The 18,686-nt window shown below is 59.4% G+C and overlaps 2 protein-coding genes across 2 annotated transcripts; one reads left to right on the plus strand and one right to left on the minus strand.

Moving 5' to 3' along the window:
• Positions 1 to 3,407: 3,407 nt before the first annotated feature.
• Positions 3,408 to 14,567, plus strand: SGCA (sarcoglycan alpha). Its single transcript, XM_079798945.1, has 10 exons — positions 3,408 to 3,451; positions 4,232 to 4,351; positions 4,451 to 4,605; positions 4,758 to 4,830; positions 5,126 to 5,324; positions 6,690 to 6,852; positions 7,696 to 7,904; positions 8,102 to 8,128; positions 13,972 to 14,164; positions 14,436 to 14,567. Exons 1-9 carry the CDS (start codon positions 3,415 to 3,417, stop codon positions 14,150 to 14,152), a joined length of 1,164 nt encoding a protein of 387 aa, XP_079655071.1. The 5' UTR covers positions 3,408 to 3,414; the 3' UTR covers positions 14,153 to 14,164; positions 14,436 to 14,567.
• On the minus strand, positions 9,259 to 9,789 carry LOC307115351 (histone H1.9-like; the record flags this gene model as incomplete). The annotated part of the gene is made up of 1 exon (XM_079798578.1): positions 9,259 to 9,789. One exon carries the CDS (start codon positions 9,787 to 9,789, stop codon positions 9,259 to 9,261), a length of 531 nt encoding a protein of 176 aa, XP_079654704.1.
• Positions 14,568 to 18,686: the final 4,119 nt, after the last annotated feature.

The following is an 18,686-nucleotide window of genomic DNA, read 5'->3' on the forward strand; positions in this document are numbered from 1 at the left end:
AGTTACGTACTGATATGTTAACAGAGGCAGTTCAATAGGAGGGGGAAATTGGGAGGGGTATAGGCGAAACCAGATTGGCCATGAATCGACGATTGTTGAAGCTGGGTGATGGATATGTGGGGGCTCATGATGTTAGCCTGTATATTCCTTTTATTTAAAATTTTCTAAAATTTGTTTAAAGAGGCTGTGACCCTTCTCCCTACCTGCAGCCCCCAAGGAATAGAAGGTGCTGCGTGTTACAACAGCAGGTTACAATCCAGACGGCTCTGAGGTGGGGAGGTCCCTGGGTGGGCCAGAGGAGACTTTCGGGGGACTTCCAGCTGGTCCCTGGCACAGTCCCTGGCTCCCCTGGTTTGGGGGAGGGGAAGAAGGATCAGTAAGGGAGGCCGGCTTCTCTGGGCCTGATGGCACTGGGTTCGGGCACTGCCCCCTTAAGACAGCTGAGGGTATGAGTGGGTGGCTCCAAAAATAGCAGGGGAGGCAGCAGGGAGAGGGAGGGAGTCACATGTGCTGTTGAGGGGCTGAGGCCTGGGCAGCTGGCCAGGCGCTGGCGCCTCTGCCTGCCCCCCAACCCCCCAGAGCCCTCTGCCTCTCGCTTTGCCAGCAAAACCTCTCCCCCTCTTGCCCTCCATCTCTGAGGAGGCAGAGAGGTGCCAAGGTGTCTCTGGGACAAACGCCATCCTGCCTGCCGGCCTGAGTGGACGCTGACTCTGGAATTTGCTGGCTCTCCAGGGACGGGTGGGACAGTCAGGAGGGAAGAGAGAGGGAGGGACAAGGACTAAGTCACCTGCTCACCAGGCACCCTAATCTACAGGCCAACACCTGCCCCCTCAGTGCAGGTCCCAGATATCCTTGTCCGGGGCATTTGCCGGGGTGAAGCGGCAACGCCCTTTTTCTCAACGCCTTGTTTACACATACACCAAGAACTTTGAAACCCTGGCACCCGTGGCCCCGCTCCCTTCTCAGGGCACCCGGGGAGCATGCCCCTCTGCCTGCTCCCAGTGGGAAGCCCCCGGACGGAGGGTACCCCCTTCACACCTGCACCAGGTCCTGTGGCAGGTGCAGAAGGGAGGGGTGCCCTGGATTGGTTCAGAACTGGGCTGCGTGCTTTCCGGGTATCAGTGGGCAGTAGTGTGGCCTTGGGGAAGCTCTACACTCCTTGTGCCTCAGTTTGCTCACCTGCAAACGGGGTCAACACTAACACCTCATGGAGCTGCGGGCAGATGGAATGAGTTACTCTGCGTAAATGGCTGTCAAGCCTTCAGCATGCGACTGGCAGGGGTGAGCTGTCGTTACCCACTGGCACGCAAGCCCCACGCGGCCCGGAGCCCGTCACCTCCGCACCCTCGGGGCCCGCTCCCCGCAGCTGCTCCTTGAACGTGTGCTGAATTCATGATTTCGTGGGCCCCTCACAAGGACACCGAGAGGCGAGTGCTGCTCCTGCCAGTTTGTCGTCGTGGACACAGAGCCTGGAGAGGGCAAGGGGGTCTTGCAAGGCCACGTCTGCAGTAAGGGGTGCCGGGGGCTCCACGTCCAGGCCTGCGGGCCTCTCAGCCTGAGTCCCCTCCCCTGTCTCTTCCTGGCTGGGCCTGGCCCAGGCCCCTCTCTCTTTTCAGACCTGGGTCCACGTCGGAGGTGCTTGGTCTGGGGATGAGAGCTGGGGAGCAGGCACCCTCGTGTGCTGTGGAGGAAGCTGTCACCTTGTCCCTTACACCTGCTGGTTGCCAGGACCTGGACCAGGTCCAGGGATGCAGAGGTGAGAGCCGAGTTCACCCCAAAGGCCGTGCGGCTGGGCTGTCACGGGGGCGAAGGGCCCTCCGCTGGGCCTAGGGGAGGGAGAGAGGCTCAGGGGGGCGGGGGTGTCTGTGCTGAGTCGTGAGGGGTGAGTGGCAGTTTGCCTGATGGCCGAGGGCAAGAAGGGAACTCCGGGCAGAGGGCACAGCTTGGGCAAAGGTGTGCAGGCTGCGGAGGAGGGTATCCGATTAGAAGGCAGCAGAGTGAGGCTGGGCAGGAGCGGGGTCCTGCGTGTGTGTGTGTGTGTGTGTATGGGTGTGTGTATGGGTGTGTGTGTGTGTGTGTATGGGTGTGTGTGTATGGGTGTGTGTGTATGTGTGTGTGTATGTGTGTGGGGGTGTGTGTGTATGGGTGTGTGTGTATGGGTGTGTGTATGGGTGTGTGTGTGTATGTGTGTGTGTATGGGTGTGTGTGTATGTGTGTGTATGTGTGTGTGTGTGTATGGGTGTGTGTATGGGTGTGTGTGTGTGTGTATGGGTGTGTGTATGGGTGTGTGTATGGGTGTGTGTGTGTATGTGTGTGTGTATGGGTGTGTGTATGGGTGTGTGTGTATGTGTGTGTATGTGTGTGTGTGTGTATGGGTGTGTGTATGGGTGTGTGTGTGTGTGTATGGGTGTGTGTGTATGTGTGTGTGTATGTGTGTGTGGGGGTGTGTGTGTATGGGTGTGTGTGTGCATGGGGGTGTGTGTGTGGGTGTGTGTGTATGGGTGTGTGTATGGGTGTGTGTGTATGTGTGTGTATGTATGTGTGGTGTGTGTGTATGGGTGTGTGTGTGTATGGGTGTGTGTGTATGTGTGTGTGGTGTGTGTGTATGGGTGTGTGTGTGTGTATGGGTGTGTGTGTATGGGTGTGTGTGTATGGGTGTGTGTATGGGTGTGTGTGTGTGTATGGGTGTGTGTATGGGTGTGTGTGTATGGGTGTGTGTGTGTGTGTGTATGGGTGTTTGTGTGTGTGTGTGTATGGGTGTGTGTGTATGGGTGTGTGTGTATGGGTGTGTGTGTGTGTGTGTGTATGGGTGTTTGTGTGTGTATGGGTGTGTGTGTGTATGGGTGTGTGTATGGGTGTGTGTGTGTGTGTGTTTGTGTGTGTATGGGTGTGTGTGTGTATGGGTGTGTGTGTGTATGGGTGTCTGTATGGGTGTGTGTGTATGTGTGTGTGTATGTGTGTGTGGTGTGTGTGTATGGGTGTGAGTGTGTGTATGGGTGTGTGTATGGGTGTGTGTGTGTATGGGTGTGTGTATGGGTGTGTGTATGGGTTTGTGTGTATGGGTGTGTGTGTGTGTGTGTGTGCTGGGGGCAGGGGGGTGGGTAAGGGGATTCTAGGCAGGATGGTCAGGTACAGGAAAGGCCGAAGGCCAGCAGCAGCTGGAGCCCAGGCAGTGGGAACATTACGGTTTTGGGGGGCACTGTGGTTGTCAGGTTGGGGGTAGAAAACATGCTCTGGCCACCGGGAGGGGGCGGTTGAGGGAACCCTGTCATGTGAGGAGCGTGTCCATCCTAGAGACAGGGCCTGCTCTGCGTGGGGACGGGGAGGGCTCCGGCTGCTCTGGGACACCTCCCTTCCCTCCCCGCCCTCCTCCCGCCCCTGTCTCTGTCACTCACAGGCCGGGCCGGGGCAGCCATGGCCGCAGCGCTGCTCTGGATCCCTTTCCTTGCCGGCAAGTTGGGGCCTTCTTCAGGGAGAGGCCCGGCATGAGGGGAGGACGCAGGGCAGTTCCTCGGGGAGGGCTCGCGGGGAGGCGGGGGCCAGGAGGACTTGGGGTGTTCATGTTGTTGCTGGTGGGGGAATCCAGGGACCTGGGGCTAGGAGCTGGGCCCTGGGACGCAGGCTCCGGTGGCCCTGCGCGGTGGGGGTCCTGGGCCGGCTGCGGTGGGCCTGAGAGCGCAGGTCCCGAGAGTCGCGGGCCCTTTAATGGGCTGACTGGCCGGCTTCTTCAGGCTCAGGCTAAATTTGGCCCTGGGCGGGTGTGGGGCCTGCGGGATCCCCTTTGCTCAGCTCCTAGTAGCCGCTAGCGGGGGCCCTGATCCCCTGCTATTAGGGGAGGTGGGTGAGGGCCCCAGAATGCCCACCCTCCTCCTGCAAAGGCTCCTTCCCTCCCCCCCTCCAGGCCCCTGGACAGTCAGCTTGGGGTTCTCTTCTAAGTGCTCTTACCACACACGCCCCACCCCTCCCAGCCAGACACCAGCTCTGCCCTCTGTGACCCCACCAGGGCCTCCGAGGAGGCGTGGGGAGCTCCATGGTTCCCCAGCCTCAGCTCCGGTCTCCTCATGCGGCACCGCCGGTGCTCGGTCCCCTCCTGGGAGCCAGTGGAGGGGCGCTCTGCTCTCACACGCTTCTCCTGTCCCCGAGGGGCGCCAGGGGCGTGGTGGGGAAGGGGAGCAGATCCCGTGTCCCCGACTGAGGCTCAGGCCAGTTTGGGGGCTGTGGGTCCCCGCAGGTCTCCTGGCAGGGCTGGGCCGCGCGGAGGCCCCGCAGACCACCCTGCGCCCGGCCGTGGGCCGCCTCTTCGTGCACACCTTGGACCGTGAGACCCCCCCGCGCCTCCCTGAGCACGTGGGTGAGAGGAGCCTCTTGGACCTGGGGGGTGGGGGGTGCCTGGTCCAGGGCTGGTGAAGGCTCCTGTCACGGGCCCAATCCCTTTCTTCCCTCCCACCAGCTGTCCCGCCCACTGTCCCGGTCACCTACCACGCCCACCTCCAGGGCCACCCTGACCTGCCCCGGTGGCTCCGCTATACCCAGCGCAGCCCCCACCACCCCGGCTTCCTCTACGGGAGCCCCACCCCAGAAGATCGCGGCCGCCAGGTCATTGAGGTACCCGCAGGGCCCCGGGGGCGGGGTCATGTCGGGTGCATCATGGACAGGCCTCTAACTGGGTGATGGCGCAGTCCTCGCCTGCCAGGCCCCAGCTGCCCGGACTTTCTCCCCTCGCCCCACCGCTCTGGCCTCTTCCCCGTCCCCTGCAGGTCGTAGCCTACAACCGGGACAGCTTCGACACCACCCAGCAGAGACTAGTGCTCTTGATTGGGGACCCAGAAGGTACCACCTACCCTGCCCCACCAACGCCAGTCTTGGGGGATCTCCCCTGGGAGGGGGTGTGTGGAAGGAAAGACTTGGAGAGAAGTGGGGAGCAGGGCATCCTGGGAGGCCTCGGGGCTTGTATCCTTGGCTGCTCTGCTGGCCGTCACTCTGTGGGTTTGGGGCCTGTGATGTATGGGGTGTGAAGGAGGAAGGAAGGAGTCTGAGGAGGTCGAGGGAGGAGCTTGGGTGGGGAGGTTGGGAAGGATCAGCGCAGGGTGGGGTGCAGCCTGAGGTGCCCACCTGGCCCTTCCAGGCCCCCTGCTGCCATACCAGGCCGAGTTCCTGGTGCGCAGCCACGACGTGGAGGAGGTGCTACCCTCAACCCCTGCCAGCCGCTTCCTCATAGCCCTGGGGGGCCTCTGGGAGCCAGCCGAGCTCCAGCTGCTCAACATCACCTCCGCCTTGGACCGTGGGGGCCGTGTCCCCCTTCCCATCGAGGGCCGCAAGGAAGGGTAGGCATGTGACCCCGGAGGGCTTCCTGGAGGAGGAGGCACCTTGCCTCCCGTCTGGGTAGTAGGCATAGAACATGGGTCTCCCTAATTTCCAGGCGGGGCTTTACCCACCTTTGCACCCACCCGCTCAGCACGGTTCTGCGTAGTTTCCCCACAAACATCTTCGCCAGACGCATCTGGCCACCAGCATTTTTGCTGCAAACATTTTTCCTGCCTAACTAACTATCCACAAGGCAATTTCACCATAAAAGATAAAAGAATGAAGAATAAAAGAGGCATATTAAAAAGGACATAAAGAAACATGAAAACTGCCCTGACCGGTGTGGCTCAGTGGATAGAGCGTCGGCCTGCAGACTGAAAGGTCGCAGGTTCGATTCCAGTCAAGGGCACGTACCTTGGTTGCGGGCACATCCCCAGTGGGGAGTGTGCAGGAGGCAGCTGATCGATGTTTCTAACTCTCTATCCCTCTCCCTTCCTCTCTGTAAAAAATCAATAAAATATATTTTAAAAAAAGAAACATGAAAACTTATAACAAAAGACTTTATTGAGGAAAAACAAAAATACATTGTTTTTGTAGTCTTTGTTCATAGGATTATACATTTCTTTTTTTTTTTTTGCTTGATGACTAGTCTTGTTCAGCATCGAATTTTTTTTTGTTCCACTAAAATTTCGTCCTTAATTAAGAGAGGCGTCAGTTTCCAACTAAAGAATCGATCATCAATGCCCCCTCTGTTTGTGTAGCGTGGTAAGCTGTTGGTTTGGACAGGCGGGAAGGACTACATTCACCAACGGATTTGCAAATGGAGATGTGACCCTTTTCTAGTGGAGCGTGACAACTGGCTGTTGTCATCCACTATTTTCAGACCCACACGTCTACTTAAGGGTCACGATTTGTATAAAAATGGGAGTCCTGGGAGAACGTTGTCAACGGAGAAGTGAAACCAGACTGACGAAATACATGAAGTCTGCCCCGCCGTCAAAGGGCCTTACGGTCAATTAGCGATGCGGAGAGCAGGGCGCAGCGAAGATGTTTATGGGGAAACGTTGGACACACCTCACCAGGCCCATCTACACCTCCCAGCTCCCCTCCACTGCCCACTTCCCTCTGGCCACGCCCTCCCCCCCTCTTGCCCCTCCTGCACCCAAACCCTGGTTATCCTGAACTCCCGCTTCCTGTGCCCAGGGGGCCATAAAAGGCCCATCCTTGTAAAGGACATTCGTGGGGGGATAAGGCCCCCAGAAGATGGGACCGCTCTGTGTGCTCTCACCATAACCCCGGCTTTCAGGGTGGCCTTGTAACCCCCCATCTCCAGTGCTCGGTGACACCCTCCCAATGTGCTGACGGTGGCCTTTGTCTGGGTCCAGGGTGTACATCAAGGTGGGCTCCGCCTCGCCCTTCTCCACCTGCCTGAAGATGGTGGCGTCTCCCGACAGCCACGCTCGCTGTGCCCAGGGCCAGCCTCCGCTTCTGTCCTGCTACGACACCTTGGCATCCCACTTCCGAGTTGACTGGTGCAACGTGTCCCTGGTGAGGAGGGACCCTGGCTTGGGGGGGTGGGGGTGGGGATGGGGCGTGGCCCCCATGACAGTCTGCTCCCTGCCCCTACCCATCCCAGTCTCCTCTATTCTACTTTTTTCTGATTATCTGCCCACTTCTTTCATCTTTCAAACACACACACACACACACACACACACACTCTTCCACTTTCTACCAGAAGAGGGCGACAGAGTCCATAACCCAGAGATCTCTGGCTCCTCAACTCCCACAATGCAGCTCCCCACCAAGGGCCTCTGGGTGACAGCTGCCTGCTTCCTTCTAAGGTGTCCCCGAGTCAATCTGCCTGCGGTGAGGAGCAGGGAGTTCTTGCTCACCACTCTTCTCCGGGTGTGGAGGTAGCTCAGGTCCCTAGCCGCCTCTGTGCCTGTGAATTGACCGACAGCGCAGCCAGGGACGGGTGATCGGCAACATTCTTGAGCCCTTGCTATGTGCTGGACACATTACATTCAACCAGCTGTATTCTTACCGCCGCCCCAGGAGACCGGTACCGCGGTTAGCCATCCAGCTTCACAGGTTGGGACGCTGATGCCCCTCGAGGGAAGTCTTCCCAGCCAAGCACTTGTCTGAGTCAGGATTCAAACCCAGGCAGTTGGACCCTGGAGCTGCACTCTAACCATTGTGCGGCCCTGCCTCTCTGAAAATCTCTCTCCTGGCTCCCAGTCCAGTGCTTGTCCTGCTGGGTCACCAGAGCTGTCCCCTCCTGTGGTCGGCTGGGGCAGTAGATAGTGGCGCCCCGGGGTCACTGCCCTGCTCCCCCGGGGGTCTCTGCGTCCATCCAGCTGCTCCTGGGTCAGTGCTGGGCTCTCTGAGCAGGTGGATAAGTCAGTGCCGGAGCCCGCAGACGAGGTGCCCACCCCAGGCGACGGGATCCTGGAACGTGACCCCTTCTTCTGCCCGCCCACCGAGGCCACGGCCCGAGACTTCCTGGCCGACGCGCTGGTCACCCTCCTGGTGCCCCTGCTGGTGGCCCTGCTGCTCACCCTGCTGCTGGCCTACGTCATGTGCTGCCGGAGGGAGGGACGGTGAGTGTGGGGGGCGGGGGCAGCAGGCTGGTCCTCCGTCGTGGGATCCTTGTGGCACCTGCACTCTGTGGGGACCCAGACCCCTCAGGGAGGGAGGTACTCAGCCAGGAAAGGAGGGGGGGCCCCTTTGTAGGTCCTGCCTGGCACCGGGAGGGGGTTGTGGATAACGGTTAACCCCTTTCCCTGCTTTTCCACAGGCTGAAGAGAGACCTGGCCACCTCTGAGTGAGTAAGGGAAAGCGGGGGGCTGGGTGGGAGCCCCCTGCCCTGTCAAGCTAGACCCTTCCACCGCCATGAGCAGCATAGACAAACCAGATCATTCTGAGACGAGGGGCCACCCTTGGCCCCTGAAGCCCAGCCCTGGCTGGCTGGACGCTGGGCCTGACCTAGCCTGGGCTCGCCTTTGATTGTTTGGTCTCCATGGAAGAGTCTAATGTGGGAGGGGACCGGGGAGGGGACCTGGAGAAACAGCTGAGAGACCTTCAGCACACTCACACTCACACCTACACCCACACCCACACACCCACACCCACTCACACTCACACTCACACCCACACTCACACACCCACACCCACACCCACACTCACACACCCACACCCACACTCACACACACTCACACTCACACTCACATTCACACTCACACACCCACACTCACACCCACACTCACACCCACACCCACACTCACACCCACACCACACCCACATTCACACCTACACTCACACCCACACACTCACACCCACACTCACACCCACACTCTCACCCACACTCTCACCCATACCCACACTCACATCCACACCCACACCCACACTCACACACACACACACACTCACACCCACACTCACACCTACACTCACACTCACAGCCACACTCACGCCCACACACAGCCACACCCACACTCACACACCCACACTCACACCCACACTCACACGCCCACTCTCACACCCACACTCATACACCCACACCACACGCCCACACTCACACCCACACTCTCACCCACATTCACACTCATACTCACACCCACACTCACTTCGCTGTGGCACTAGGGCTTCAGGCGGGTCCTGCCACACAATCACTGTGACCCGTTCTGGCCTCGGTCGCTCTGCTGTGGTTGGACTAACTAATGTCCGTGGATGCTTTCAATCCCCCAGCCCTTCCCAATCCACCTCAGCCTTGTTTTGCCCAGGTTTCCCCACCCCAGGCCTTAACCCCTCCTCCAGGCCCCAGACCTCTCCCTTTCCCACCCCCTTGAACCCCAAAGATTCCAGGAGGCAGGCGTTAAATAAGGCTCCTTTTATTCCCACTCTCTGAGCCTGTTGCGGGCCTGGCCCCTCTGTTTGCTTGCTGGGCCTGCCTCCTTAAGTGCGGGGGCATTTGGCCACCCTGCGAGCCCCCTTGATGAGCTGCTTGTGCCCCTGCTTGGAACTCAGTAGAAACCTGCGCTGCCCAGACCGTGGCTTCCCCAGCTGTGGGCGCTGCCTCTGCTGCCCCCGCCTCTTGGCGTCGAGCTTGAAGCTGGAGGCGTGCTTCTTGCCCATGCGGAAGGAGCCCGAGGCGCCCTTGCTGGTCACCTGCCTGAGCATGCCCTTGTCCACCAGCCCCTTGAGCACTTTCTTGAAACGCCAGTCGTTGCGGGTCATGTTGTAGCCCGTGGTGATGAGAGCCTTCTTCAGGGTGGCCAGGGACACGCGGTTGCGCGCCCCCTTGTCCGCCATGACCTTCAGGATCACCTTGGAGATGCTGGGCTTCTTGTGGGCTTGGGGGCAGGCGTGGTGCCCAGTCTCGCTCTTGCTAGGGACTCCGGACCCACCGGCCTGCTGGCCCGCACTCAGGCCACTGTTGGAAGCCAAGGGCGTGGTGGAGGCTGGCATCGTAGTGTCTTTCTGCATCTCTTCCTGGGGTGGGTGAAGGGCACTGGGCGCGAGGACCTCCAGGATGGCGGCTAGAAATCTCCACGGGGTGGCTCCTTGGTGGGTGGGGGTGTCCTAGCTCTGTTCCCGTCAGAGGCTTCCTCCGAGGGCTCTGGCCCGAGCCTTCCCTGGGTGGCCAGGAGGAGGAGCAAGGATGATCACCCACGGCTGGTCTCAGCAGACTTGTGCCTCTGGCGCAGGGGGTGGTAAGGTTATTTCTGTAGTGACCTCAGAGGGACATTATGAGGCCACCGGAATCCTGTGAGGGTCACAGTGGCCCCATTGTTCACTCCTGGGGGGGGGCGCAGACAGGAGATGCCAGACAGTGGGCATCTGACTTGCCAGGTCTCTGGGAAGAAGGGCTGTAGACCCAGGCGTGTATACATGTATATGTGTGAGTGCCAGCAGATTTCGGGTGTTCTGAGCCCCCAGTTTTTTTTTTAAAAAAAATCTTTTTATTGATCTTTAGAGAGAGGGGAATGGAGAGAGGGGGTGGGGAGGGAGAGAAACACTGTTTGTTCTTCAACTTATTTGTGCATTCATTGGCTGATTCTTGTATGTACCCTGACTGGGGATCGAACCCGCAACCTTGGCAAGTTGGGACGATGCTCTAACCCTGTGGTCGGCAAACTGCGGCTCGCGCGCCACATGCGGCTATTTGGCCCCTTGAGTGTGGCTCTTCCACAAAATACCACGGCCTGGGCGAGTCTATTTTAAAGAAGTGGCATTACAAGAAGTTTAAGTTTAAAAAATTTGGCTCTCAAAAGAAATTTCAATCGTTGTCCTATTGATATTTGGCTCTGTTGACTAATGAGTTTGCCGACCACTGGGCTAACCAACTGAGCTACCTGACCAGGGCCGAGCCCCCAGTTTTAAACCCACCATTTTGACCCCACCATCTCAACCCACTGATCAATTCCCTTTACAAAGCAATGAACAGGCTTTTTCCCCTCTATTTTCCTTTTTATTTGATAGACGTTTCCCCATGGAGATCAGTGATTTTCTTTTTTCTTTTCTTTTTTTAACTATACTCCACTGACTTTTTACAGAGAGGAAGGGAGAGGGACAGAGAGCTAGAAACATCGATGAGAGAGAAACATCGATCAGCTGCCTCCTGCACACCCCCTACTGGGGATGTGCCCGAAACCAGGGTACATGCCCTTGACTGGAATCGAACCCGGGACCCCTCAGTCCGCAGGCCGATGCTCCATCCACCGAGCCAAACTGGCCAGGGCGGAGATCAGTGATTTTCTATGTCAATTTTACAAGGAGGTTTTGTTCCTCCGTTTATTGCGACCTCTGCCAGCCTGACTGTAGGCATTCATTCTTTTCTGAGCAGCCCTTTCGGCCGCGTCCTGCTTTCCCGGCCGGTGGTGTAGCTCTCATGGCGTCAGGACCCCCTGCTGCCTCCACCACTTTTCAATCAATAACTGATCTGACCATGTGCGATGTTAGCCCTTGTGGGTTTGGACTTTCCGTTGATTTATTTCTACAAAATCCCGCCCCCCGCCCCTTGTTCAGTCACTACCACTTTTCAGATTATCCTCAAATTGTGATCCTGCTGCTCGCTCTTCACTATGTCAGATTCACTGGGTGGAAAGTTCTGTGGTCCACGTGGCGGAGTGTGTGAGTGTGTGTGTGCGTGTGTGTGTGCGTGTGTGTGTGTGTGTGTGTGAGTGTGAGTGTGTGTGTGAGAGTGTGTGTGTGAGTGTGTGTGTGAGTGTGTGTGTGTGTGAGTGAGTGTGTGTGAGTGTGTGAGTGTGTGTGAGTGTGTGTGAGTGTGTGTGAGTGTGTGAGTGTGTGAGTGTGTGAGCGTGTGAGTGTGTGTGTGAGTGTGTGAGTGTGTGTGTGAGTGTGTGTGAGTGTGTGTGTGTGAAGCCTGCCCCTGTGTCCCTTCACCTGCCCCAGTGCTGATTGGAAGGGCTGTGGGGAAAGGCGCCTTGGCTCTGGCTCCGGCTCCTGCTCTGGAAAAACATCCCCAGAACATTTCCCACCTGCGTGTGTTGCCAGAGTAATGAGACCCAGATGTGGGGCTGGGAGTGGGGAGGGGGCCCATGATCGAAGGCCCTCATCCCCACGGGGGCATTACCTGCTGGCTCTCAGCATCCATACACCCCTCGCTCCCTTTCCCCCTCAGCCTCCCCTTGCCTGGGAATGGAAAATTGTGTTTTGGACGATTCCGCTTGCCAAATTCCAGACTCAAGAGCTCATTGTGACCCTCCCCTAGCCTTAGAGGGCGACTCCGCCTCCTCCCTGCAGCCAGACAGCACTGTGTCCTACTCCGCCCCACCCCCCACCCCCCCAGGAGTGCGGCCCATTGAGCAGGAAGCTGAGCGTCCTTCCTGGAGTCTGATCCGCAGGCTCTAGCTGGAGTCTGTGTCCACTAATCGAGGCTTGGACACGAATGGGGATCACTTGTCCTCCCCCAGTTGATCTGTAACCCAATGGCAGGTAGGGTTGCTTTCCTCTTATGTGGGACCCACCCCTTTAAGGAAACCAATGCTTATTGTTTGTAATGAAAAGTCCGGGCTGTCTGTCTGACCTGACAACCAGGTAGTCTGGGAAAATGTCTCCAGGCTGGCGTCCCCCCCCCCTCCCCCCCGCCGCCCCCAATGTGGGTGGGTTTGTGGAGAAGGAATTGGAATCATCCCTCCACTGAAGACCAAGCTCATCAGGCCTCCCTGCACAGAGGCCAATGGGCTGACCTAATACAGTGACACCAGGGATAGTGACAGCAATGGAAGGCTCCCCGTAACAGCAGCTACCACTGGCTATGCGCTGACCAGGAGCCGTCCCAAGTGTTTTCCCGGTATTAACTGATTTAATTCCCATAGCAGTTCGCATTGCCGTTGAGGAAACGGCGGCACAGAGAGGTTAAGTCACTTGCACAAGGTCACACAGCCAGTAAGCAGTGGAACCCAAGCCCAAAGCAAGTCTTCATGCTTCACCGAGGTGCTGCCCCACTTCTCAGAATGAACTAAAGCTCGCCCCTCGAGGGCAGAAAGTAAGCCCATGAGGATGGCAAATGAGAATGAGGCTTCTGAGGAGGAACTGGAGCTAGGGCTCAGGAAGGACTTCCCCAGGGTGTGGCCATCAGTCCACTCAGGCCTGTGGAGGGTGGAGCCTGGCACAGGCCTCAAGGAGCCTTGGTTTGAAGCAAAGATAGGGAGACAAATTCAGAGTCTGGAGCTCATCAGCGCTGGGGGCTGACCGGGGGGCGGGGCGGGTAAGGGGGGTCAAGGTACAAAGGGAGAGGAGGTCAGGTCTGAGCAACCAAAAGGTGACTCAGTCGAGGCCTGGCGGGACTTGGGGAAACAGCTTGGACGAAAACCAGGGGGTAGGAAAAGGTGGAGGGTATAGGTCTGCCAGCCTGGGGCAGGGATGGGGAGGGGACGAGAATTGGATGTTCACTGGTGGGAGAGAGTATTAGGGGAGAGAGCCGAGTGGTGGAAGGGACCTAGAGGGCCATCTATATATATAAAAGCCTAAGCAACCGTTCGACCGTTCGCTATGACTTGCACTGACCACCAGGGGGCAGATGCTCAATGCACAGGCATGGGAACATGGAACAGACTGATGAATCTCTGAGGGAAGGGGGGAGGGGGAAGGGCGGGAGAGATTAACCAAAGATTTTATATGCATACTAGAGGCCCTGTGCACGGATTCGTGCACTGGTGGGGTCCCTTGGCCTGACCTGTAGGGATCGGGCTGAAACCGGCAATCCGACATCCCCTGGATTGCGAGAGGGCACAGGCCAGGCCAAGGGACCCCACCAGTGCACGAATCCATGCATGGGGCCTCTAGTTAGAATATAAAAACAGGAAATAAAGCCCAGGAAATGCTGGCCTCTGGAAATATATATCCACTGTGGTGTCTACTCATGTCTTAGCATCTTGGGAGCTCCTGCCACCTGCCAGGCACAGAGGGGTTAAGCAACTTGTGGAGGACATAGAGCTTGGAATCCAGGCTATCTACACCCAGAACCCCTGCCTCAGTCATAGGCCACAGAGCTGACACCACAGAACGTCCTGTTTGCCCTCCCTCCACCCATCACGTGTGCGAGTCTCCCCCACATAACGGTAGGGAAGACTGTAGGGTGGCTCAGAGGCAGTGCCAGGCTGGACCCCAAAGTTGATGTCTCTGCTGGTTCTGCGCCCCCAGCATCCAGATGGTCCACCACCGCACCATCCGAGGGAACACAGAGGAGCTGCGACAGATGGCAGCTAGCCGAGAGGTGCCCAGGCCCCTCTCCACCCTGCCTATGTTCAACGTGCGCACAGGCGAGCGGCTGCCGCCCCAGGTGGACAGCGCCCAAGTGCCCCTCATCCTGGACCAGCACTGAGGGCCCGCCCAGGTGGGTCCAGCTGGGCAGCGCCAGCCTCATTGCTGGGAACAAGATGGCCTTTGTCTCGAGGTTGGGGCAGGTGGAGGGGGACGGAGGAGGTCAAGGGAGGGACACACAGACCTGCCCACCCACTGAGGCAGCAGTGAGGGGTTGCTCAGCAGTGCCAGGTCCGGGTCCCCCAATGCCAAGCACTCGTGGTCAGAGTGTCAGGGTGGGGAAGGCAGGAGGACCAGGGCCTGGACCTCCCAACCCCCACTCTCTCCCCGCTCCGCTGCTCCAGCTCCAGCCTTGGCCTCCTCCTCCCTTCTGCCCTGACTCACGGAGCAGCCGCCACCCAGGGCCACATCCTTCCTCCTGATTCCAGCTCCCGGTCCGATGGGCTCCAGGCTTGGAACAAGCAGAGAGAGGAGTGTGTGTGTGTGTGGGGGGGGGGGGGGGCAGGTGAGGGTGTCTGGGGTCAGGGCGCCCAGAATAAATACCTGCAGCTCTGCCATCTACTGCTGCCTGTGCCTTCTTCTCAGCGGCCTCCCCGTGCCCCTCATTGCCTTGGGGGCTGATGGGTTAGGACCAAGTGGGCAGCCCCTGTCTGATGGTGGGGGCTCCTGGTCAAGGATTCCCCGAGGAGGGCAAGGGCCCTCAAATTGTCCTTGGAAGGGCCCCCAAATTGTCCTACTCTTTTCTCTCTCTCCCCAGAATCCCTACCTTCAAAACATGCCCTGAATCCATCCCCTTCTCACGGCCTCCACTTGCCAGTCCTGCACCAGGCTCTCTCTCCTGGACCCCAGAAACAGCCTCCCCTTGCCCTCCCTGCCTCCTCCCGGCTCCCCCTCCCCCCCCCCTCCCCGGCTCGTCTCCAACAGCAGCCAAGCCCATCCTTTAAGAGGAAAAATCTGGGGGTCTTGCCCTATGCTCTCACCTCTGAGCTGGGGTGCAGAACCTGTCCACCTCTCGGACCTCAGCACCCACCCTCCCTACACTCACCGGCCCCAGCCGCACTGCCTCCTAACACACTCGTGTTAGGCCCTGGCCTCCGAGGCTCCCTCTGCCAGGAACCCCGAGTCCCCCCAGTCCACACAGCTACCTCTCATTGCAACGTCAGATCCTCAGAGAGGCCAACCCTCCTCAGAGAGCTCTCCAGCCCAGCCTCAGGGCTCGGAAGAGCTGTTCTGTGTGGTGCCTTGCTGGGGTCCTCCTTCCCCGGAGGGCAGGATGCCGTGTGCCCCTAGGGGGCGCAGAGCCTGCACACAGTAGGCCCTCTGGAAAGAGGCTCTGAAGGAATGCAGTCTGGGTTGCTCAGAGCTGGGCAAAGAGGGTGCGCAAGGCCATCGCTCACGTTCCTAGCATCGTGTTGCGGTCCCCTCCCCGCTGGGCCTCGCATAGCCTCCGTTAGTTAATCCCATAGGCACCGGGGGCGCTGGCAGGGGCTCCGTGTCGGCACTGTGTGTGCTCAGTAGACGTCTGTCTTGGGGTGTCCACCCCCCAGCACGTGGGTTCTCTGGCAAGCAGGTGCCTCTGATTTCTCATTCGCAATTTCCTTCTTTTCCCGGGGCCCCTCATCTGGCCAAACCAGGAGCTGCAGGGAACCTGCTCAGATCGGAGCAGCCGGCCTGGGGTGCTCGTCCTTGAATCCTTCTCCCTGGAGGAGGGGGCTCCCTCTGTGCTCCCACTTGGGCCTCGGGCTCTTCCTGTGCCAGCAGGACGGGGGGAGCTCAAGGCCAGCCCCTCACTTCCCTCTGCTTCCCTGCTCGGCCTTGGATGTTGGCAGCGCCTTCCTCCCTGCTCAGCTACAAGCAGCACACGGAAGCCTGGCTGCCGGCCTGGGAGGAAGTGGCCCAGACAAGTAGCTGGGAGGGTGGCGTGACCACACAGGACATCGAGCTGTGCCGGGTCACACGCGCGCGCACGCCCAGCCACCCTGGCAGCACAGGGGAGGGTACAGGCACACTCGGGGGGTAGGATTCCACTGGGCAGTCAGTCCTACCTCTCCCCACCCCACCCCACCCCACCCCACCCCACCGCCGAGGACACAGCCACAGTGTCCCCACCATCTCCGCCAGGAGACTCCACCTCACGCCTCGCTCCACCTCGGCTCCTGCGATCCCTCAGCTGGCACTGCCCACGTGGCCCAGTGAGTGGCCTCCACTTTCACCCTAACAGAGCCCCACACGTGGCCTGACTCCAGACGTTTCCTCACTGCCTCTCGATCGGCAAGGAGGATCCCCGCCGGACGTGGGACAGGGGCACCGCCCACGGTCGGCCCAGCCCTCACACCCACACTTCTCCTTTATTCGCGAAACGCACACACTTCATTTCACGAGAGCGCCCTTGGTGTGCTGTTGGGGCTCGGGGGTCAGATGGAGCTCTAACACTTCGTTTACTCATAGACATTGATCACGGCTGCCTCGGGCCCTTGGGAGAATTTGGGAGGACCCGGCGAGTGCCCGGCATCGGGGGCTCCCAAGCATGGAGACCTTAGTACACCCAAGCGCTCACGCAATCACCCCAAACCAGAGGTCCGTGGGGTCTCCCTGCCCCCTAAGCTCCAGGTGAAGTGGGCGCAGTGTCTGTTCTGCGCCCTGCGAAGAGTTCACGCTCTCCCCGTGAGTTGGGGGCGGAGGCTGAAACCCTGCCGCTCTGGGGCCTGGTCTGCTGCCCGCCGCCCCGTCTGGTGGGGCAGCTGCTGGCCCCCGAGGCCGCCGGGCATTTGAAATGTGTCCCGTCCACGTTGAGATGGGCTGCCCGTGCAATGAAAATGGTAACACGGGGGATAGATTGGTTCCATAAAGTCTATGCTTACAAGTAACGTCACCTGTTTCTTTTTATAGTTTTATTACGGCCGCTGGGAAATTAAAACGACTAACGTGGCCCGCGCTGTATTTTGATTGGGCAGCGTGGGTTTCATGGCTCATCCATATCTCCACTCCAGATTGACCCAAACCCAGAACCCAGCCCCTCCCCTTGCCTCCCCCAGGCCCGCTCACACCCGGCCTCTGTGCCTGCATCAGTTTTCCAAAGCCTTGGGGAGCGGGCAGGGGTTCCCCACGGCGTGAAGTCACCGAAAACTTGGTGACGCAGCCTCTTTATTCTAAGGAATGTGCTTTGCTCGCCGCTCCATCCCATCTTTCTCTTCCGCCCTCTGTCAGAGAAAACCCCACCTTCTCCAGCCCGCATGCACCGCACTCACCTCCCCCGGGCCTGGCCAGGGGCGTCCCCCGCAGAGCGAGCGTGGAGATCTCCGTGTGAGTGACAGTCCGATTGCCCTCCGAGACAGAGGCGCCTTCTCCCAGGGTCTTGCCCCCTGCTCCGTGGGCATTGCTCAGCCTACCTTGGTTCCCTCCAGGGCACACACCCGGAAGGGGACACAGAGACACAGCCGCTCTCGGGCCCTGGCAATCCACGGGCCCCGGGACTTCAGGACGGTGGTCTTCCCCCTGCCCAGCTTCTCCTAATTTCCCCCACACTCCTTCCTGCTCCGCCCGCCCCTTCATCCTCATCACACAGCGGGCCCTCCCAGGCCCTGTCATACCTACGCGCACACATCCCCAATGCTGGACCCATGCCTTCTCGGCTCATACAGGGTCTCCTGCCACCGTGTGTGTGGGGGAAGCTGTCCCCGCATTTACAGACCCCTCACCCGTTCCCCACACACCACACACGTGCAAGGCCCCTGTGAACACAGACGCATTTGCTCCTAGGTGGGTGGGCACCCAGAGAGGGAGACATTCTCACCCACACAGTGTGGCTGGTTGGACCCTCTCACTCCCACCGCCTCCCACACTCACGGCCGCCACGCAGCCTCCTCCTTGGTGTGTGTGGGGGGGTCTCAGCTTTGAGAGCAGCCCCACGCTCTCCCGTCCCACGCTCTCCACACGCCCCTCACCTGAGGCTCCCACACTCCAGCTAGGGACCCCTCCCAGCTCCCCTTTTCTAAACCTCACCCAGCTCCGTCCAGGAAGGCCTGAGAGGCGCCTGGGAAGCTGCGGGGTAAGGAGCTGGGGAGAAGGGAGGGAAAACCCACCGCATTTCGGTCGTAGAAAATCCTGCCGGCAGATGGGCTCACCTCACCAAAGGGACCCAGGATTCCGAGAGCAGGAAAAAATAAAACATCCAAACAAAGCCGCCTCCTTTTCCGGAATTTTCCATCTGGATCTGACTGAAAAGTCATCCACAGGATCGTGGCCCCTCTCCTCACAGAGAAGCAAAAGGCGAGTCCCTCGGAGCAGCCCTGGGAACGGGGCCCTGTGCCACCACGCGGGGGGCAGCAGGGTCTGGGGGAGCCGGGCCCGCGCGGCTGTATTTAGGGCAGCCGTGATGTCAGCGGGAAGGAGGGCTCGAGTTGGGACGTGGTACAATGGCCCCTTTGTCCCCCTCCTCTCCTGCGCTGCACACGCACTGAAACCACATTCTGGCCTCACACCACGTGGTACAGACACGGAGCTGCACAGCGGGGCACCGCCACCCCCACGGCCCTGACATCCCGTGTCCCCTCCGGTGCCCTCATTGGTACGCGTGCACACGCATGCACGCACGC

The sequence above is a fragment of the Cnephaeus nilssonii genome (assembly GCF_951640355.1).
Source record: "Cnephaeus nilssonii genome assembly, chromosome: 19".
Taxonomy (NCBI): Eukaryota; Metazoa; Chordata; class Mammalia; order Chiroptera; family Vespertilionidae; genus Cnephaeus; species Cnephaeus nilssonii.